General features: G+C 43.6%; 1 protein-coding gene across 1 annotated transcript in view; it reads left to right on the top strand.

The window, feature by feature from the left end:
- The window catches only part of LOC120812461 (C-Jun-amino-terminal kinase-interacting protein 1-like), a 53,274-nt gene that overhangs the window by 12,288 nt on the left and 20,786 nt on the right, over positions 1-20,200 (top strand). The window contains exons 2-8 of the mRNA XM_040168442.2: positions 1,437-1,512; positions 3,923-4,474; positions 4,761-5,336; positions 5,865-6,107; positions 6,908-6,983; positions 7,062-7,228; positions 7,324-7,427. Of these exons, the coding sequence (XP_040024376.2) occupies positions 1,437-1,512; positions 3,923-4,474; positions 4,761-5,336; positions 5,865-6,107; positions 6,908-6,983; positions 7,062-7,228; positions 7,324-7,427 (1,794 nt within the window). The remainder of the gene's footprint in view (positions 1-1,436; positions 1,513-3,922; positions 4,475-4,760; positions 5,337-5,864; positions 6,108-6,907; positions 6,984-7,061; positions 7,229-7,323; positions 7,428-20,200) is intronic.

Below are 20,200 nucleotides of genomic sequence, written 5' to 3' on the forward strand. Positions count from 1 at the left end.
AGATTCTTTTTTACAGTGTAGATGTATGGAAACACTGCTCTGTCCACTGAACTGGGTCTGACTGGCTGATTAGGTCAGCCAGGATGCATCTGCACGGCACCCAGTGGTACCTTTGATACCGTATCTCCCTCTGTCAGCCCACAGACGGGTTGGCTGAGTCCAGCCTTTCTCAGTGACTTAAGCACATCGGCTCCCTGCCGCATTTGCTCTACGCAGCTGTTGCTGTGATTGATGACATCCTCCAGGTACATAGGATGTACTCTTGGGACTGTCAGAGACGTTAGAATGTGGCTGGGGCATCAAACAGCTTGAAAAGAAGCGTGACAAATTGGTATAACCCTTAGTATAAGACAATTTAGCCTTCTTCATCAACTTCATTTGTATTTAAACCCCAGTATTTTGAGTTGCCACTCTGACAGGGCTTTAGGGGAATATTACACATGGGGAATTACACCCCAGGAAATACTAGTTTGATTTTAATAGAACCCAAGGCATGCAGTTATGTCACTGTGGATAAGGCAGACCATGTTGGTAGTTATTAACAAAACAAGGTTTTATTAAATCTATAAAATCATATTTAAGATAATAAAACCAAATCCAACATACTGAAAGATTGCATAACAGTAGCAGTAGCCTCTTTTTGTCTGAATTTACTTATCACGAATGGTAGTAGGTAGCTGTGATGTATTGGGTTGCCTGTGGTATTTTATGGACAACAGAAATAACCAGACTTTCTCATTTGGGACTCTCTGATGGTGCTCTCCCTCAGCATTCCCCATTCAACCTTCTCTGGAACCCTGCAAAATCACCACTATTGCTTGTTTTAAAGGGCTAGAAACATTTAACCCCACATGATGTAATAAGGCCAATAACACCTCTTCGCAGCACTGTTCCCTGAGCCAAACCACTGCACGCCACCACAATAGCATTCCATAATGCTTAAATTATTCATTCTTGCAAGAAGAGGAACTTCATGGAGAAGAGGCCTAATGTGTTTCACCCGACAGACTGGTCCCTGTAAAGTGGTCACACAAAAGGCCGGCTGATTTCCGACAACACACTGGGCATATACTCTCCTGAAGTTCTCCTTCTTTTCATATGACATCTCAGGCAGTGGCTGTGTCCTTGCGTAAACCACACCCCTAATGGACTTCCCATTTTCTGCCCCTCACTATCTTTTCTACTATGGCCCAACACATGTAATGCCCCTCCCTTTGGTCTTGAGCTAAGGCATACAGAAAGACATTATAAAGTTGTACAAAATGTTTGCATTTATTAATTACTACTTTCTTTACAGGATATCCACATAATTTCCCAAAAAACATTTAATTGTGTATGTATGTGTTTGTCGGTGTGTGTGTTTGTGTGTGTGATAACCCAATTGTGTGTTGGTTTTTGCTCTTACATTCCTGTTCTGTTTCACCAACTCTATCCAGGACTCCATTAACAACAACTCTTTAGGCAATAATGACAGCTGGAAGGACTCCTGTTTCCCCTCCCCACATATTACAGGTATGGACACTAAATGACAAATAAAGGAAAAATGTCATGATGGATTCCAATGGCTTCAAATAAAGTTAATCTCATATATTCTATTCTATATTCTATTCTATATATATTCTTCTTGAATATTATATTCTCAATGAACTGACAACCTCTGTTGCAATTAATCATTTTCCCGTAAACAAAATATAGATTTAAGTGTGTCAGATCTTCGTCTTCGTGATTGTTACTGCATTGTGAACAAACTGACAGTTTACGTGGGGGGGGGGGGCGACACCTTCATTTTCCGATGGGCTCTCTGTCCGCTGGTGAGATATTGAAATGTTCTAATGGCCCTTCGCAGCCCATAGCTAGCGGGAGATGCGTTGCCGCAGATGTGGACCTTCGTTCGATATTTCACAGTTTCTTTAGTGATATCATTCTTGTTGTATCATGAAAAGCAAAGGAAGTTGCGGTGGTCTTCATTCACAAAGAAACAATGAAACATCTACTGGATGTCCCCAATAACTGCAACCCTCTCCTTCCAAAAGCCTAACATGACACTGAGGAGGAAGTGAGATCAGAACCAGTGGGCACTAGTGAGACGCCAAGTACTGGGCGCTGGATTCAATGACCACCCTGGTCTGATTAGTTTTTCATGAGTAATAGACCCAAAACATTGGGAGATACCAGCCCGAGCATGGCGGGCAAGTAAGAAAATTTGAAGATGGGGCTGCAGATGGCTGCCTTGGTGCATTGGTTTTGTACATTGACGCCTCTCTCTATTCTGGAGAGTAACGTCAATAGGATTGTAACGTGTGGGTCTGTGGGGGTCCCGGAATAATGAGGATGCGGCTGAGGGTTTCAGTGTACAGTCTTTAGTAGTAGTAGTAGTTTAGTATTTTATCGTTTTTACAACGCACAACCGGCTCCAGCCTCCTCGCCTCCCTCCTCGCTGTCGCCGGATCTCTCCTACTAAAAGGAGGAACACAAACACTGATTAATCTCAGCTGAGGTTGATTATGCCTCCCCCGGCACCGTTCCCCGAACCACTCCCTTCTACGTTGCGTTGCTTTTCACACCTCCTTGCGTCCTTGCGTGTGTCGAGCCACGCAAGCAACGCAAGCCTCCCGCAGCGCACCAGGCTGCGATTGGTCCGCTAACTACGTCCTTTACGGAGTCTCACATTTCCGCTTTCATAGCCCGATACCGCCATTACTAAAACGAAGAACGTTTACGAGAGAACGGAGAGATCAGATTTAAGAACTTTTGTCGGAAGAAATGCGTAAATATGACCGCTTATACAAGCCGTCATTGGCGGGTTGTAGAAGCGGGTTGGATTCACGGAGGGAGATCGCCGCAAACGCCGGTTTGCCGGTCGAGAGGTGCACAAAGTTGTGGAGGAAAATACGGGACAAATGTGTCCGCGATGAAAAGCAGCAGTGGCGATGCACGAGGCAATAAAGTCTATGATAAATAAATAAATAAATAAATAGACGTGACTCTCTAGGTCGTCTTCAACAAAACACGTTACTCCGCCTGTTGTTCTGGTTGTGAATTGCTCTGCAACACACGCAGAACCATGAATTGAAACGAGTGCGTCGACGCAACGACGCAAACGCAGACGCAGAAGCATGCGCCGGCCTTAAATCTCACTTTTTTAAATTGTCGCCTCAGCAAATCTGCCTATTAATTACGCTGCGTACCGCCACCCACAGGCAGAGGGGAGTATTGAGCCTTCATGCCACCAACAGCGCGACGACACACACACAAACACACAAGTTGGCTCTTTTTTTTTCACCAATGAAGTGACAGTATGTAAAAAATGATTTTTTTCACGGCACACTGGTTGAAAAACACTGCTCTACTGGACATGCCATGTCCCCAAAAAGCCTAGGATCACAGGACTTAATGGCCCATCGCCCTGACCTCAGTGGTCATGAAGTCTAGAAGTCTGGAGCCAACAGGTCTGTAGATGATGCAGTCAACATGGCCCTCCATTTTATTTTACAGGATGACTCCCCAAGAACCTACTTGGGCTTGTTTTTATCTACTTATTAAGGAGTTGAGATAATTATTTTCGCAAGCAAGATCTCATTTGATGATGCATTCTATTAACCCCATTGCCAGAAGGCACATTTAAAAAAACATAATCTGATTGATTGAAGTGATTGAGGCACTTAAAATTTAGCCGATTCAAACAACCTTGATTTAACAGTACCCGTCAAAAGTATAGACATACTTTTTGACGAATAGCGATCCATGTATCCATCCTTGACAATGAAAGCAATAAATACTCAAATATTTGAAATATATTGTGTGCTTTTTTCAGTTCATGTCATTCTAATCCATAAACTGCCTACTGAATGCAACTTTGATAATCCATCTCTGTACAACTGTTTGTGTAATACGTAATATGATACCTTTGTTTTTTCTAAAGGGGATCTAACACCCCCAGATGTCCAACCAAAAGCAGAGGACAAAGTTCAGCAAAAAACGCGCCGCCTGGCACCAAAACCACCCTCAGCCAACAGAGTGAACAGCAAAGCTAGCTCTCAGGTTGCTGCTGTAGAGACGCAAGCTCGACTGAGAGAAAGACAAGTGTCAGGGTTCACACAGACACAGTCCTACACCACAGCAAGGAGTCAAAGGAAAGGAGTAAGAGGAGCCCTAGCAATGAGAGAGAGGAGCCTGGGAGACACCAGAGGTCACAATGGAGGGACAACCGGGAAGGAAGATAGAAGAGGTGGAAGGCTGTGTGATCAGTCCAGGGGGAAGGAGAAAGAGAGAAATGGACAGAGGCCAAGAGAAACAAATGGACTGAAAAGCTGGGGGGCTGATGGGAAAGGAAAAGTAGGTTCTAAAAGAGTTAACAAAGCAGGGGTAGTGAAGCCCAATAACATACTGTCCAACCAAGAAGTATATCTTACAGCCATGGTGGTCCCACGCACGCCTCTAGCACCACGAACCGAGGACAAGACCCATAACCAAGGTAAAGAACCCATCTTTAGCACAGGGTGGTAGGTAACTTTTATACTTGGTGATAAAAACCCTTGTTGTTGAATGGCTTCCATCTACTAAATAAAACTAGTACTAGTTTGCTCTTTTCAATATCTGTATCACGCTACACCATCACGATCTAAGGAAAGGAATATCTAATCTATGTAATCATATCTCTGGTCCATGAATCATTTTGATTCCCATTTTGTTGGCAGGCAGTTCACAAGTAACTATATATTTAAGCACTCTGTTGTAGCTAACATATTGTGTGCTTTAAGGACAAAACCATGAAAGGATCCAAGACAACCCCTCAATCCTCTCCCTGTCCAGCAGCGAGGGGGGGCTAAACAGAATGTCCCTCAGCTCAGATACAGAGGGACCCCCACCAGGGCCTCCACATCCTTCTCAAGTCCACCGAATCGACACAGACATCAGCGAAGAAGAGGGAGAAGGAGATCCAACTCCGTGCTTGAACATCCAGATTGGTCCAACCCCTTGCCTTACAGATAATAAAAAAGCTGAGGTTGACTGTACAAAGTCAGAGGTGGAGACAAGGGGAGGAAAAGGTGACTATAACAATGAGGTGGGTGGCACCACCTTTGTCACTCAGGGAGATGGTGCGGCTGCTCAGATTGCACCAAAGAGGGAAGATATGGCACAGTTAAACTATGACTCTGTTAAATACACTCTGGTGGTCGATGAACACGCTCAGTTAGAGCTGGCCAACCTCAAGGACTGCTTGCACAGTTACAATGATGACAGTGATGCAGAGACGGTCTATCAGTCAGCCAATGAGGAGGAAGATCCAAAGTATGAGGAGGAAAGGAAGAGGAGAGAGAAAGCAAGAAAGCAAGGTACAGATTTGTTTTTAACATGGCTGACCTCTTTTCAGTCCAGAAACAGTTCATTAAAGTTTATGAAATGTAAGTGTCTATCCCTTTGGAAGCATGACCGTCAGAACATTCCATTTCTGCCAAAAAGGTTGTGGTCAACTGAACAAATAAATCTATATAAATGATTCTTCGAGTCACTTGACTCAAACAATAGATTTCTGTGGTCAGAAGCCATGTAATCTTCCTAGCATTTGCTGCAATCTTTGTTTTTGAATATAAAAGTTGGAACGAGTAACCAACTTCGTGACTAACAGAATGTAAAAAAAGAATCACTTTTTTAGGTTGTATGGACAAAGTAGTAGCTCAACAAATAAAAATAAAAGCTGTTCTTTAACTTTTCCAATAGGAAACAATCTACAACAATCTACTTTAAGAGTAGAGGGCCCAATACTTAGCGTGTGGAGCACCACAATAGATTCAAAAGCAAACCCTCACTATCCTTTTGCATGCTTTTTGCTGCTAATGTTTTCCTTATTTTTTGGCTCTAAGACAGAAGGAAAGAGGAGGAAAACAGACGAAAGGTGGAGGATGAGACAAAGATGAGGAGAGAAGAGGATGTCAAGAGGAGGAGGGAGGAAGAGGTGAAGAGGAGGAGGGACGTTGTGGGAAGGATCTGCACGCAGTCCAAGGTAACATCAACCACAACTTCAGAGGAGGAAGAGCCTGATGTAGTAAGAAGTAAGAAGTTCCACAACCTGTTTTCCAACTACAGCAGTCATTACAGCACCACAGGTTTGTATATTCTTTGTATATTTTTGATTTAAATTAAAAAAAAAAATGATTGGGCTCCTTTGAGGTTAGGTGCAAAAAGTCATGTCATTCTCACAGGCAATTAAGTACATATATATATGGAAGCAATGACAAAATTGTTAAAGAAATATTTAAAATATAATGCATTGTTTTACATTGGAACCACAAAAGAAAGGAACAATACCAGTCCATATGGGCTTGATTGTAGGAAATAACTACAATAACTCCTAAACTTACCAACACTAAATTTAAAACCAGAACACTGGCATTTTATCACTGTTTCAAAAGAAAACCCACTTCATTAAAAATGGTTAATGGTCGGTTTCTGCCCCTTGAGACTAGAATGCAATTGTGACATTTTCAAAAATGAGTGGCATCAACAGCTCTTTAAAGGTCTGCATTTACAGAAAATAAAACGGCGGCGTGACGTGGATGCTAGGTGTAGGCATTTCCAAAGTGTCAATGTGTGTTAAAACAAGAATTGTTGGAATGTGAATATTATCTGACTAATTTCACAAAACATACTTTTATTCACGTTTGTGAATTATAATGTGTTGGTTATTTGTGCCTTTGACTTGTGTGCATTGCTGATTAAATCCCACTGTGCTGTAGCAGCTCCCCATATCTTTTTTCATTCTACCACCAGCAGTAGTCAGGGTCAATGATTTCCATTTCTGATAGTGGTGGCCATTTGAACTTTCAGATTCTGTGTCATAATTGGATTACTTTTTCATTAAAATATCATATTCTCAAATGAGTGACATCATTGCTTTATTATTCAGGTGCTGGGTCATTTGGTGTGTTCTCCTGTGTTTTGGATGGAGTGGAGAGACAACAGAGCCACAGAGCTGTCTACAGGTCAAAAGATATGAACATGCACAAACTCAGGGACATGTCCAAATAAACCCATAAGCCCAAAATCTGTATGTCTTTTAGGTTTGTCCCCCGTCATACAGACGAGCTGTATCTTGAAACAGATGACCCAGTGTTAATGCTGAACCAGTCGGAGGACCTTTGGTGTCAAGGTTACAACATGAGGACCGGAGATACTGGCATCTTCCCTGCCTTCTATGCTGTGAGGGTGGCTAAAGATACTAACCAAGGTACATTGCAAAAAACAGCAATGAACAAGATAAAATACTACCACCATAAACAACATCTCATGATTAAAGCTTGTTTTTCACTTTTGCTCTTGCAGTCCAGAAAGATGGCTGGACAGATCAGTTCCTGGGGAAATTCCTGGGTTCAGTTCAGGTCCCAATCCACAAAGGCAATGACATGCTTTGTGCTGCAATGCAGAAGGTACATACAGACACTGCTCAACAGAACCTAATCATGCATTCTGATTGTCAGTGTTCAAGTGCTGAACCGTGGGGTCAACTTCTAGGTTGAGCATGTTGCAAAACATGACTCAACCTTCCTTGCAAATCTGAAGTATTTTCCAAGTAAGCGTCGCATGACAAAGAAAACATTTTGAAAAAGTGAATGCTAAATCCTGACATTACTTGTTGTTTACCATCCAAATACCTAGGAAGATAAAAATAAGTCATTTATATATCTCCAACAAAATCAGGCTGTGTCTAGAGTGACAACCCCTGTATCTGGAGGTGAAGTTGGACAGGTGGTTAAACAGCAGACGTCTGTATGGGAGACTGCTGTTCTTGTCTTGTTATATCTCTACCCCATTTGTATGCAGATTTTGGATCAGAACTGGCATCTCTTTCTTTTTGTGTTCATTCTTAGCAATTGCAGCACCCAAACAAGGAGGTGCAAATAGATATGCAATAATAAGTATGTAACTTAGAGATTGGACAAGTGCTGCCAGGTGACAGACCCGGTAACACATCACAGTCACTAGCTAGCTAACTAAGCTAATGGAGCTACAATATTAAACTGAATAAGAAGTTGCAAATAATTCACAGACTTTTCTCCACCAACATAACGTTAACATATCAAAACGAATAATTCACTGTTCAAGAATATGTCATGTCGTACAACATGTGGGGGGGAGGGGTACTGTGGTGGAAGATTTTGCACAGACAATCGTTAAGTAAGAAACAAAGGCTCTGAGTCAAGTATGTCTTCTCTCCGTTTATTTCCTTGCAAGGGAAAGAGGGTCACAACAGCTACGTGGTCAGTAGACTGTCAAGAACCTCTTTCTGCCCCCAACACATCGAGGCAGTTCTTATACCTAAGTTTAGATATCGGTGGCGTCAACAGAAACCTTTGACCATCTTGTTGAGTATCTACAGCCAGGGTACTGGGAAGATCTTATCCATGTAAGACACGTCAGTTCTTTGACCGTGTCCTGGCTCTCCGAACATGCTAAAACAAAGGTGGTCATAGACATAACAAACACTTTGTTCAATCTCTACAGCTATGAGGCTGGAAACATCTAATCGAAGTGGGAGACGTCAGTTCTTATGTCAGGGCCTTTGTGATCTAAGCACTTGCAACTAATAAACTGGTTATACAAATGAAGCATTTAAAAGGGTTGCATATCATTTTCCCATTACAGTACATTAATCATGTTTCACTTACACTAGAAGTGGCGCGTCTGATTTTCTAGAGTCCATGTTGGAAAAACGCATTGTTCCGCAAATAAATACAGTGCGATCCGCAAATAAATGCAGTGCGATCTGCAAATATAAATCGTGATTCATTTATGTGTGCATTGAAATGTATTTGTAAATCCTTCTGTGTGCATTTGTAAGTCAAATACATTTGTGAATTGTTCTGTGTGCATTCATGAATCAAATACAGTTGTGAATTGTTCCGAGACTGACCTCATACATACTGACCCTGGTGAACCTTGGAGCAAACTGTAAGCAGGAAGGGCGATGAACACGCAGGAAGTCACTCAAACGCTTTGCTCTGGTTAAGAGCAATGCTCTTTTAACTGAAATAACCTTCATCTCCACCACCACCATAGGCTCAAACGGGTGTTGAGACAGGGCCTCCAAAACCACCAATAGATTCCAGAGGAACCACGGGCCTGGAAACGCTGAGTTTACGGCGAGCACCTTTCATGAAACAACATACTAAAAGATGATGCCCCACCAGCTTCTCACAAAAGCCCAAATTATAAGCTGAAATAGCCGATAAATATACTTTAATGGTAGAAAAGGCTTTGCCCTACTAAATCTTGCAGGAAACACAATAGGGCAGCTACTGAACACTGGGGAGCAACAATGTGCCTCAGACGGCACTATCCCTCAGAAAGCTGCCATTTACCAGTGTACAGAGAGCACTTCAGAAGTTGCACTCTGAATGCATGGTGTCAATGACACGTTCAGGCAGGCTTGTTGCGTTCAGGTTCCACCTCACAGGCCAAGCCCAGAGCCCTATTCGGTCGGGTTGAGGGTGGAAGATCTCCCCACCACACTGGGACAGAAGATCCCTGCGTATGGGGAGAGGCCCACGGCTCGTCTGTCAAGAGCTGTATTATTTCTGCCACCTGGTGCTTGGATCAAGATTAGCGTCAAGCCCTGTTCTCGTACTCTGTCTAGAGTCGAGGAAATCAGGCTGAGAAGGGGGGAATGCCACAAGGCCACGAGTGGGCCAGCACATCCATCCCCAGTGGTGCTTTAATAAAAACAGTGGACATTGAGTGTTTTCTCGCAAGGCAAAGATGCCACGACCCAGAGCTGAAATTTCTTCATCCATAGAAGCCCCAAATGTACCGTGAGGGACGCTATTCTCGCCTCTGTCAACGTGACGCGATAAGAGGGAGTTTATGTTGAGACCCAAGTAACCTGTACATTGCACCGGTTCAACTTGACATTTTGTCCAGTTTATATTGAACCCCAAATCCATGAGATGATTTATCACCGTAGTGGAATCTCTGACCGCCTGCCCTTGTGACTGGGAGCATATTACATTACATGTCATTTAGCTGACGCTTTTATCCAAAGCGACTTATAATAAGTGCATTCAACCATAGGGGTACAAACTCAGAAGAACAAGAAACAAGAAAGTGCAATTTTCCTCAAATAAGCCAATTTACAATTGCTATAGATGAGTGGCGTTACAGGTACAATTACAGTGCTAGAATTTGTTAGTCTTTTAGTCGAGGTAGAGTCTGAAGAGGTGTGTCTGTAGTTTGCGGCGGAAGATGTGAAGGCTCTCTGCTGTCCTGGTGTCTTCAGGGAGGACAGGACAGCAAAGAGTCAGCAAAGAGTCGTGATCTAGTAGAGTGCTTTGCTCTCAGTGAGGGAGGGACGAGCAGTTTTGCAGATGCAGATCGGAGAGTGCGGGTCGGGATGTAGGGTTTGACCATGTCCTGGATGTAAGCTGGACCTGATCCATTCACAGCATGGTACGTGAGCACCAATGTTTTGAACTGGATGCGGGCAGTCACCGGTAGCCAGTGAAGAGAGCGGAGGAGTGGAGCAGTGTGGGAGAATTTCGGAAGGTTAAAGACCAGTCAAGCGATCTACAGGATCGTGTTGTCGCAGTGATGTTGGGAGTCAGGGAAAGTTGGCTGTCGAGTGCGATGCCGAGGTTCCTAGCGGCCAGTGGAGTTGCCAAAGTTGACAGTCATGTTGTCTTTTCCCGGAAAGAGAAGTAGTTCAGTCTTGTCGGGGTTGATTTTCAGATATCGGGCGGACATCCACTGAGAGATGTCAGTTAGACAGGCAGAGATCCGTGCCGCCACCTTGGTGTCCAAGTGAGGGAAGGAGAGAATTAGTTGGGTGTCATCGGCATAGCTGTGGTAGGAGAAGTCATGCGAGCAAATGACAGCGCCGAGAGAGTTGGTGTAGAGCGAGAAGAGGAGGGGACCCAGGACGGAACCCTGAGGAACTCCAGTAGTAGGAGGATAAGGTTCCGACACAGATCCTCGCAAGCAGGGCTGTAGTGGAGGGTAAACGCACGTAAACGCCGTTTATGCACCTCTAGAATTTTGGAAATAGCGTTTACGCACCTATAAATAGCGTTTATGCACCTATAAATAGCGTTTACGCACCTCAAAGTTCCCTGCGCCTTGTATTCTTCCGTTGGAATAATCCGAAATAAAATTGGTGTAATTTTAAAACAGCTAAGACTACGTTTCCTATTGTTGAACATATAAACGCCGTAGTCTGAATCATTTTCATCTGCGCTGTATTACGGTCTGTGAGCATCCAATCAGTGCCTTGCGGCTGCAGCAGCGACACCAATCAGGATCCAGGAGGTGTGTAAACACATACACGCTGTGGATCAGCCCAGTGGTCCCCAACCTTTCTTACCTCACGGACCGGTTTCATGTCAGACAATATTTCGCGGACCAGTCGAGAAAGTCCAACGGGGGGGGGGTGTAGTAGTCGTTGCGGGCGGAACGACCGACGGGGGGGTAGTAGTCGTGCGCTCTGTGTTCGCTGGTCGTGCACAGTAAAAGGACAAGAAAAACGCTTGATGACGCATAGATTAGAAAACAAGTCAGTTCTCAATGTGAAAAAAAACATGCTGTATAGGCTATTTATGATGACATAGGTAGTACATGAGTGTTCCTTTAACATATGTTGTCAGTGTAATTGACATGCTGCTTAACTGGTTAACTCTTAATTCAACATATTTTTTCAGGCAGTGATAGGACAGGCAATGATGCAGAGAGCACAGGGAGAGGAGAAACACCAGGTCGAATAGAGAGAGAAGCACAGAGGAGCCATGAACCCCAGAACACAACATGTGTTCTGGGGTTCATGGCTCCTCTGTGCAAGGCAGGACCTGACGTGGAGGACAAGGAGGCCCTCTGGGCACTACTGTAAAAAGGAGACTCCGTATGTAGATAGTTCTTAATCTGCAATTGTGTTGTTGTGTTGTGTTGACATACTTTTCTTTACTGTTTTCTTAAATTTAACATTTAACATAATGCAATATAGCCAGGACAGCCTTACAGAGTCGCAACTCTTCGCATCGCGTCGAGGTCTGTATGATCACAAAATTCAGAGTTTACCCACCTCTAATTTTACCACTACAGCACTGCTCGCAAGGTTACCCGGTGGGTGCGGCCGTCGAGGTAGGACGAGAGAAGGGAGAGAGCAGAGCCTGAGACACCAAGTTCCTGAAGGGAGGAAATAAGGATCTGGTGGTTGACTGTGTCAAATGCAGCGGAGAGGTCCAGAAGGATGAGGACAGAGGAGAGAGAGGCGGCTCTAGCAGTGTGGATGTCAGATAATCGTCTATGTAAGGGGAAATCCTGATGCCGCTGTTCCATAACGGAGACAGAGTGGCTTGCACACACTTGCTGAACACCCTTGAGGCCAATGAGAGCCCAGATGGGATGGCTTGGTATGGCTTGGTTTTGCAAACATGCAAAACTTCTGGTGTGCTGTATAAATGGCGATATGAAAATATGCTACAAATTCGTTACAAACCAATACCCCGGACAAATTGAACGACAGAGCCCCAGGTGCCTGTTTAACACACAAGATCTAAAATGGGGCGGAGGGATGCACCCCCCTTTTTTGGGATAAGGAAGTAGCGGGAGTAAAAACGCCGCTGAGCTTCCTCACTCTGGACAGCTCTGATCTTTTGTTCATCAGCAATGTTATTTCGTTCACTAGAACTCAAGCTGGCTACTGCAACTAACACACCATTGAATAGGTGGTTTCATAGCAAATTGTAGTCTGTACCCCTGAGAAATAGTGGATAAACCCATGGATGCAATGCGCATGCGCGCCACTGTTCTGCCCGTCCTTCAGGAAGAGGGAGCAGGACCAAACGACCCTTGGCTGGGTCAGAAGCTGCATCCATTACCTCTGCCACTGAGGCCCAAGAGATTTAGCCACAGGGACCTCTCACCTGAGACAGCAAGGCAAGGCAAGGCAAGGCAAGGCAATTTTATTTTTATATTATAGCGCTACATAGATTTGGGTGTCATCAGCGTAGCAGTGGTGGTCAATTTTATTTCTTTGCATGATTTGTCCTAGTGGGAGCATGTAGATGTTGAATAAAGTCGGCCCTAAGATCGAACCTTGGGGGACTCCACACGTTACGTCGGTTGTTTCTGATACGAAGTCACCAATGGAAACAAAATAGTTCCTGTCTTGTAGATATGACCTGAACCAGCTTAAGACTGTGCCTGAGAGCCTCACCCAGTTTTCCAACCTGTCCAAAAGTATTGAGTGGTCGACAGTATCAAATGCAGCACTGAGGTCTAATAGCATTAATATTGAAGTTTTGCCAGAGTCTGTGTTAAGACGGATGTCATTTACAACTTTAATAAGGGCTGTCTCGGTGCTATGAAGAGGTCGAAATCCTGACTGGAAATTGTCGTGCAGCCAGTTGAAGCCAGGAAGTGATTAAGTTGTTGTAGGACAACTTTCTCAATTATTTTACTTATGAAAGGTAGATTTGAAATTGGTCTGTAGTTGTTGATAATAGAGGCATCTAGGCTCTGCTTTTTTAGGAGAGGTTTAATAACTGCAGTTTTGAAAGCTTTTGGGAAATGGCCTGTCTGAATAGAGTTATTAACTATTTGCAATACGTCTGTTGCTAGGCAGTCAAAAACATTCTTAAAGAAGTTGGTAGGTAGAGCATCAAGACAGCAGGTGGATGGTTTTAAATTTGTCACCGTTTCCACTAGAGTTTGAGAGTCTATGGCATTAAACCTTGTCATCATTGCTGTGTTACTTTTGCCTAAATAGGGTGGTGATCCAACATTTTTGTTTGAGATATTAATGGCGTCTGATGCCTTCAATTTTATCAGTATAAAAGAACGCAAACTCGTTGCATTTCTGTGTGGAATGGAGTTCAGGTGGTATTTGTGTTGGGGGGTTGGTCAGTCTGTCAACAGTTTCAAATAGGGTTTTTGCCTTATTAGTGTTGTTGTTGTTAATGATGTTGGAGAAGAATGTTTCCCTAGCACTTTTTAAGTCTAAATTGTAGGCCCGGAGGCGCTCTTTATAGATGTCATGGTGAATATGAAGTTTTGTATTCCGCCAGATTCGTTCAGCCTTCCTGCACTCTCTTCTCTGGGCTGTTACAACAGCAGCTTTTCTCCAGGGTGCCTTTTGCTTACTAGAACTGGTTTTAACCATAACAGGTGCAATGTCATCTATAACATTCAAAATTTTGGAATTAAAGTTGTTTACAAGATTATCAGCATGACATGGGGTTAGAGGTGGTAACGAGGAGATGACATTTTTAAAGAGTACATTAGTATGTTCATTGATGTACCGTTTTTTGACAGTATTTGAATCTGATTGTGTGTCAGGAATGAAAGAAATATTAAAGAAAACACAGAAGTGGTCAGACAATGAGGGATCAGTCATAAAAACATCCGAAACAATGAGACCTTTTGTGATAATCAGGTCCAGGGTGTTACAATGACTAGCCTCTTTCACATGTTGAGACAGTTTAAATGTGTCTAAAATAGTCAAAAGTTCTTTTGCACCCTTGTCATTCAAATCGTCAGTATGAAAATTAAAGTCACCAGTTATAACTAGACAGTCAAAGTCGGTAGAAATGCTGGACAATAATTCAGTAAAATCATCGGTTTGTTATTAAGAGACCTAACATTAAGCAGAGCCATCCTGATGGTGTTATTCACAGGCTTTGGGGTTGACTTTGAGCTGGAGAGAATAGGAATGAGATTTGTTAGATTAGCAGTGTGTCTATGTTCACTCTCTTGGTGGTCACAACAGGAATGCAGAAGGTGCCATGTTTTGATGTAGACGACCTTGGGTCCAGCTGATAATGCGGTCTACTGCTGAACCCTTTTCTATCTCAGTAATATTCAGGGCTGCTGTCAGGAGGAGGAGGGGGTGGGCCTAAAGGGGGGGAGTGAACAGCGTCACAGCTGGGATGGATTTGTGGAGGTGGAGGTGGAGCACGTCTTCGTAGAGGTGGGGGGGCAGATCGGCGTAAGATAGCGTCACCGCTGAGATGAGCTGGTGCAGGTGGACGCTGGGGGGGAGGGCGCTGAGGTCGATCTAAGGGAGTAAAAATAGGAGTGGGGCGGGGGGTGAGTGGGGGGTAACTCTTGGAACTCCAAGTGGGAGGAGGGGGAGAAAGGTTTACTGAAGCGAGGGAGAAAGAGGGAGACGTGAACCTGGATGGGGACTCTGGGGGGGTGGGAGAGGGATCCTCACACGTAATGGAAGGAGGGTTAGAGGGGGATGGCAATGGCGGTCCTCCTTCGACGTTTCTGATAAGCTGTGTTTTCTCTTCCTTCTTTGTGGGCTCCTCTTCTTGTCTCGTGTCCTTGGCAGTGGGGACAGATGGATGACGCATGATGTAAAACATGTTGGTAATGAAAAGCTTTGCTCCCATCTTATTTAGGCAAAGTCCATTTGTCTTAAAAAGATGCCTGCGGTCACTAAAAAAGCTAAAATTGTTTATACAATGCATTGAACGAACTGCACATGCAGTTAAGAGCCATTTGTTGAGCCAAAACAGTCTACTGAATCTCTCAGCTCCTCTCCCGGTCGGGGGCAGAGGACCACTGATAAACACCTCAGCATTCACAGAGCTGACTGTTTCTAGGAGATTATCGAAGTGCTCTTTCAACTTTTCTGATTGTTGTTTTTCAATGTCATTAGAGCCAATGTGCAGAATTACATTTTTCACAGTTGGGTGTTCAGCCACAATTTCCAAAATTCTTTCTTCCAAGTCAGACACCATATCCTCCGGGAAGCAGAGTACTTTGGTGTCGTTACTACTTTTCATATCTTTTACAGAAAAATCACCCACAATCAGATTTTCAGGCCCTGTCGTTAGCTTTCTCTGTGGCTTTAAGTTAGCAGGTCTTACCCTGCTGTGTGGTGGTGGAGGGTTATCCAGACATTTAGAGGGGGATCCATGGTCCTGCAACAGTGGAGCAAACCTGTTTTGTAGTTTTACACCTGTTTGTTGGGGAGGTTTCTTGGTAGTTCCCCTCTTCTCAGTTGTCCGCTGCTTTGTTCTACGAAGCACGGGGGTTGAGGAGGCGTTATGCCTGGATGGTAACGCAGGTCAGTCGGCCAGATCACAGATATCGGGCCGCTGCGTCCTGCCAGTTATCCGTTCTCCCTTGTCTGGTCTTCTCTTTGGCTTTGCACCAAGTGTGGTCCAGGGAGGATTGTCGCTGGTAGATTTATTACCCTGTACAGAGTCCTCCAGTTTCTTCATAGTTCCATCATTGCTAGTTAGCTGGGTTCTAGCATGCTCTTGTCCACTGTTTTGAATCATTGCTAGAGTGGTGTTGTTCCCACATGGTCCATTTACTTCTACATTTACCTCTAACCGATTAACTTTTGTTTCCAGCAGTAAAATCTTCTGTACGAGTTTGTGGTAATCTTCCGTAGAGAAGGGAGGCATCTTCTGCTAATTACCTTTAGCACTGTAGCACAGGCTCAGGCTTATCTTGTTTGGTAGGCCTCCTCGCGTAGCGTTGAGGAAGTCGTAAAAATATTGAAAAATGCCTGTTTTATCTAAAAGAAAATAATCCCACTGGTTTTGTAAGTATCCAGGAGCTCCTACTCTTTGTTTCGTTAAGCGATTGCCGTTGCCAGAGGTGAAAGTGGACAAAATGAGCGGAGCTGCTCCTCGGTGCGACTGGTCTCGATGCGAGAGAGAGGAAGCAAGGCCCATTAATTAAACGGACGCAGCCCTGTATTGCCGGATGAGATCGTTGACTACACAAATCTCATCCCACAGGGCTGGGTTAGGTGAACCAGAGTCACAGCAGAGCCGTCATGTTCAGCGATCACACTGACTGTGTTGCATAGCGATACATTCTCTGCAAAATGGAGGCGGTGAGGCGCTCTATTATTAGGCAAGGCGATGTTCGAGGAAGCTGAGAGCGGCGGTTTGGGTGGAGGTGGTGAGCCACTGATGGCTCCAACTTTGGTGGTCCCGCCAGACCCAGCTCTCCCATTCCTTTGACTTCAAGTTTTGAGTAGCCCTTGCTGGGGAAGCCTACTCTTAAACGGGCTGGACCAGTACCTGCCCATTTCCCAATTTAGACGCGGCCTGTTTGCGGACAAGTTTCTGTCCAGTGGGGGGACAACACCAGATGCACTAGGGGGTCTGGGCGGCTCAACAGGAAATGTGGAGTCATCCTCCCCAGATAACAAAAGTACTCCACTCCGGCTCCGCCGTGGAGGCATCATAAGCTCCGTATCTCAAATAACTTGAAAACGGAGGCAGGCTGTAAAATGTGATTAAACAAAAACAGGCTTGTTAAAGACAAGCTTACACAAAGTAATTAGTCAATGGTAGGGTTAGATTTACCTACGCATAGCATGTAGCTAAGGTGACTCACAACACAATAAGATCTCCATGCGACTACCATCTCCCTTCAGCACAGCACCATGCCCACAAGAAAGAAGACACACTACATCTAATAAACATGGGCAAACCCGCTCCTCCAGTGTTTAAAAGCGGAGAGAAGCGATACATTACACAAACAAACCAAACACTTGATAGAACAATGTAAAAGTAATTATTTATCTCTCGGCCACCGTCCCCTCTAAATCCTCAATTTTTCGCTATGACCTAAAAAGAATAAACAATGTGTTGAAAATCCCACTTGAAATAATGCTTTTAAACCGATAAGGAAAGAAAAAGAGCTAACCGCCCAGCTCGAAGAGGCTCGCGGAAGATGGGTGCTGGCTGAGGCTTTCGGGGCGGTTCCCAACAGGCACGTGTCTTGCTTAGTGGATACTGCCACTCTGAGCCTTCTTTCCCAGGTCTTCTCAGGCATTGCCGCGCAGTGCAGACAGGACTGTGGGTCCGCTAGCGCTGCCTGAGCGTGTTTTGCGCCCATGCAGGCTATGCATATAGGATTCAATTCAATTCAATTAATTTTATTTTGTATCGCCCAAAATTGCAAATTACAAATTTGGCTTTACAGTCTGTACAGATTGTAATGGGAAAATGATATGTGACCCTTGTAAATGCTTCATTTGTATAACCAGTTTATTAGTTGCAAGTGCTTAGGTCACAAAGGCCCTGACATACAAACTGATGTCTCCCACTTGGATTAGATGTTTCCAGCGGCATAGCTGTAGAGACTGAACAAAGTGTTTGTTATGTCTATGACCACCTTTGTTTAAGCATGTTGGGAGAGCAAGGACACGGTCAAAGAACTGACGTGTCTCACATGGACAAGGTGTTCCCAGTACCCTGGCTGTAGAGACTCAACAAGATGGTTAACGGTTTCTGTTGACGCCACCGATATCTGAATTTAGGTATAAGAACTGCCTCGATGTGTTGGGAAGTAAAGGAGGTTCTTGACAGTCTACTGACCACGTGGCTGTTGTGACCTCGTCGGTTTGCTGGTCGAGGGGTTTACAAAGTTTACAATGTCCACAGTGAAAAGCAACAATAGCGATGCACGGGGCAACAAAGTCTCTGATAAATAAAAAAACAAACCAACGACTTTCACACAGACATGACTCTCTAGGTCGTCTGGACCTCCCGGGATGGACATGGATGTCATGTGTACAGAATGAACAATGTAAAAGATGTATAAAACATTCAATTCCTATAACAGAAATTATTCAAATAATTGCGTAGTAGTAAGCCAGGCGCACGGCAGAACCACTGCAGGGACAACCACCATCAGATAGAACCACCACCCACAGAAGCTTCTGTGGGGAGGGAAATCACAAAGACTTTAGGAAAGGATAGTGTTGGTTTATGATGACAGTAATAGTAATATGATTAATATTTAAAACTAGAAAATGCATTTCCTGCTGAAAATGCGTTGGAATGCAAAAAGCTGAAAGCTGAAATGAACTTGAGAAAATTGCTGAAATTACAGATATTAGAAAAGCTGAAATATACAGAAATGGGAGAAGCTGAAAGGAATTCCAATAGATTTGCTGAAAAAGCAGAAATGAAAATAGCTGAAATGAATTTGAAAATTTGCAAAAAATACAGAAATGAATATTTAAACATTGGTGTTAATACAGGCATAATAAAAGCTGAAATTATTTGAAAGAACTGCTGAAAATACAGAAATGGGAGATGCTGAATTTCAATAGATTTCCTAAAAAATACAAACGTTACAGGAGCTTAAATGAATTTTACAAAATACAGAAATGACAAAAGCTGAGATGAATAAAAAGAGGTTTTAAATTGTTTGTAGTAATATTAGTAGTAGTATTAGTTATATTCGTAATTGTGGTATTAGTAGTACTAGCAGAAGAAGTAGTAATAGTAGGTTAAGTATCAATAGCAGTAGAAACAGCTGGAATACTAATATTATTAGTCATAGTATTTGTAGTAACATTAGTAGTATTGTATTATTACTACTAGGAGTCATTTTAATAGCAATAGAAATACTAGTAGAAGTGATAGTAATAGTATCATTTGTAGTAATACCACTAGTTGTAGTAGTAAAATTAGTAGTAGTTGTAGTATTAATAGCAGTAGAATTATGTCTGCATGAGTCAGTGCCACAAAGGCAATCAAAGACAGCCTAGCTAGCTATCTAAAGACATGAGAGATTTTCACTGGCTGTTTGAGCCACTTGTCAGCCGTTTGGTACTGTTATTGATTGTGCAATGCTAGCTAGCGCCATGTTAGCGCTATGTTAGCTAGCGCCATGTTCCCTCCCACGTAGGCCTGTGTGTTTGTCAGACTACGTAGGGGAGGGAGAGTGAGTGCTGGCACGAGCCTGTGTGGTATGGCGTTATATTTGTGCCACAATCCTGAGCGCGTAAAGTTTTGAGCACAGAGAACCATATTTTAGCAAAGAAAAACATATTCCGTGCGCGGAGTTTACTCAAGTGCTCGACGTTTCACTCACGCGCTCGCTCGACTTGCATCAGCGTTACATTTGTGCCACAAAACCAACCAATCAGAGAATTAAAGAAGGTCAATTGTGATTGGCTGTTGGTCTTCAATCACAACGCTAGTAGAACTACCTACAGCATCGCTGAAGCTCAGCGAGTTGTTGAAGTTTGCAGCATTTGTGCTAAATGATAATGGCCTGGATTAAAACACTGGACATTGGCTGTTGTGACCAACGATAGGATTAAAACACATTTTGGTAAGTATTTTTTTCTATTAATATATAAGTGCCTTGTTAGTTTTGTGTATTATAATGCCGTTGTGCTGTTTGACTTACAGTAACATATCTCCTTGTATGACTAAAGTTAGTT

The sequence above is a fragment of the Gasterosteus aculeatus genome, chromosome Y, assembly GCF_964276395.1.
Source record: "Gasterosteus aculeatus chromosome Y, fGasAcu3.hap1.1, whole genome shotgun sequence".
Lineage (NCBI taxonomy): Eukaryota > Metazoa > Chordata > Actinopteri > Perciformes > Gasterosteidae > Gasterosteus > Gasterosteus aculeatus.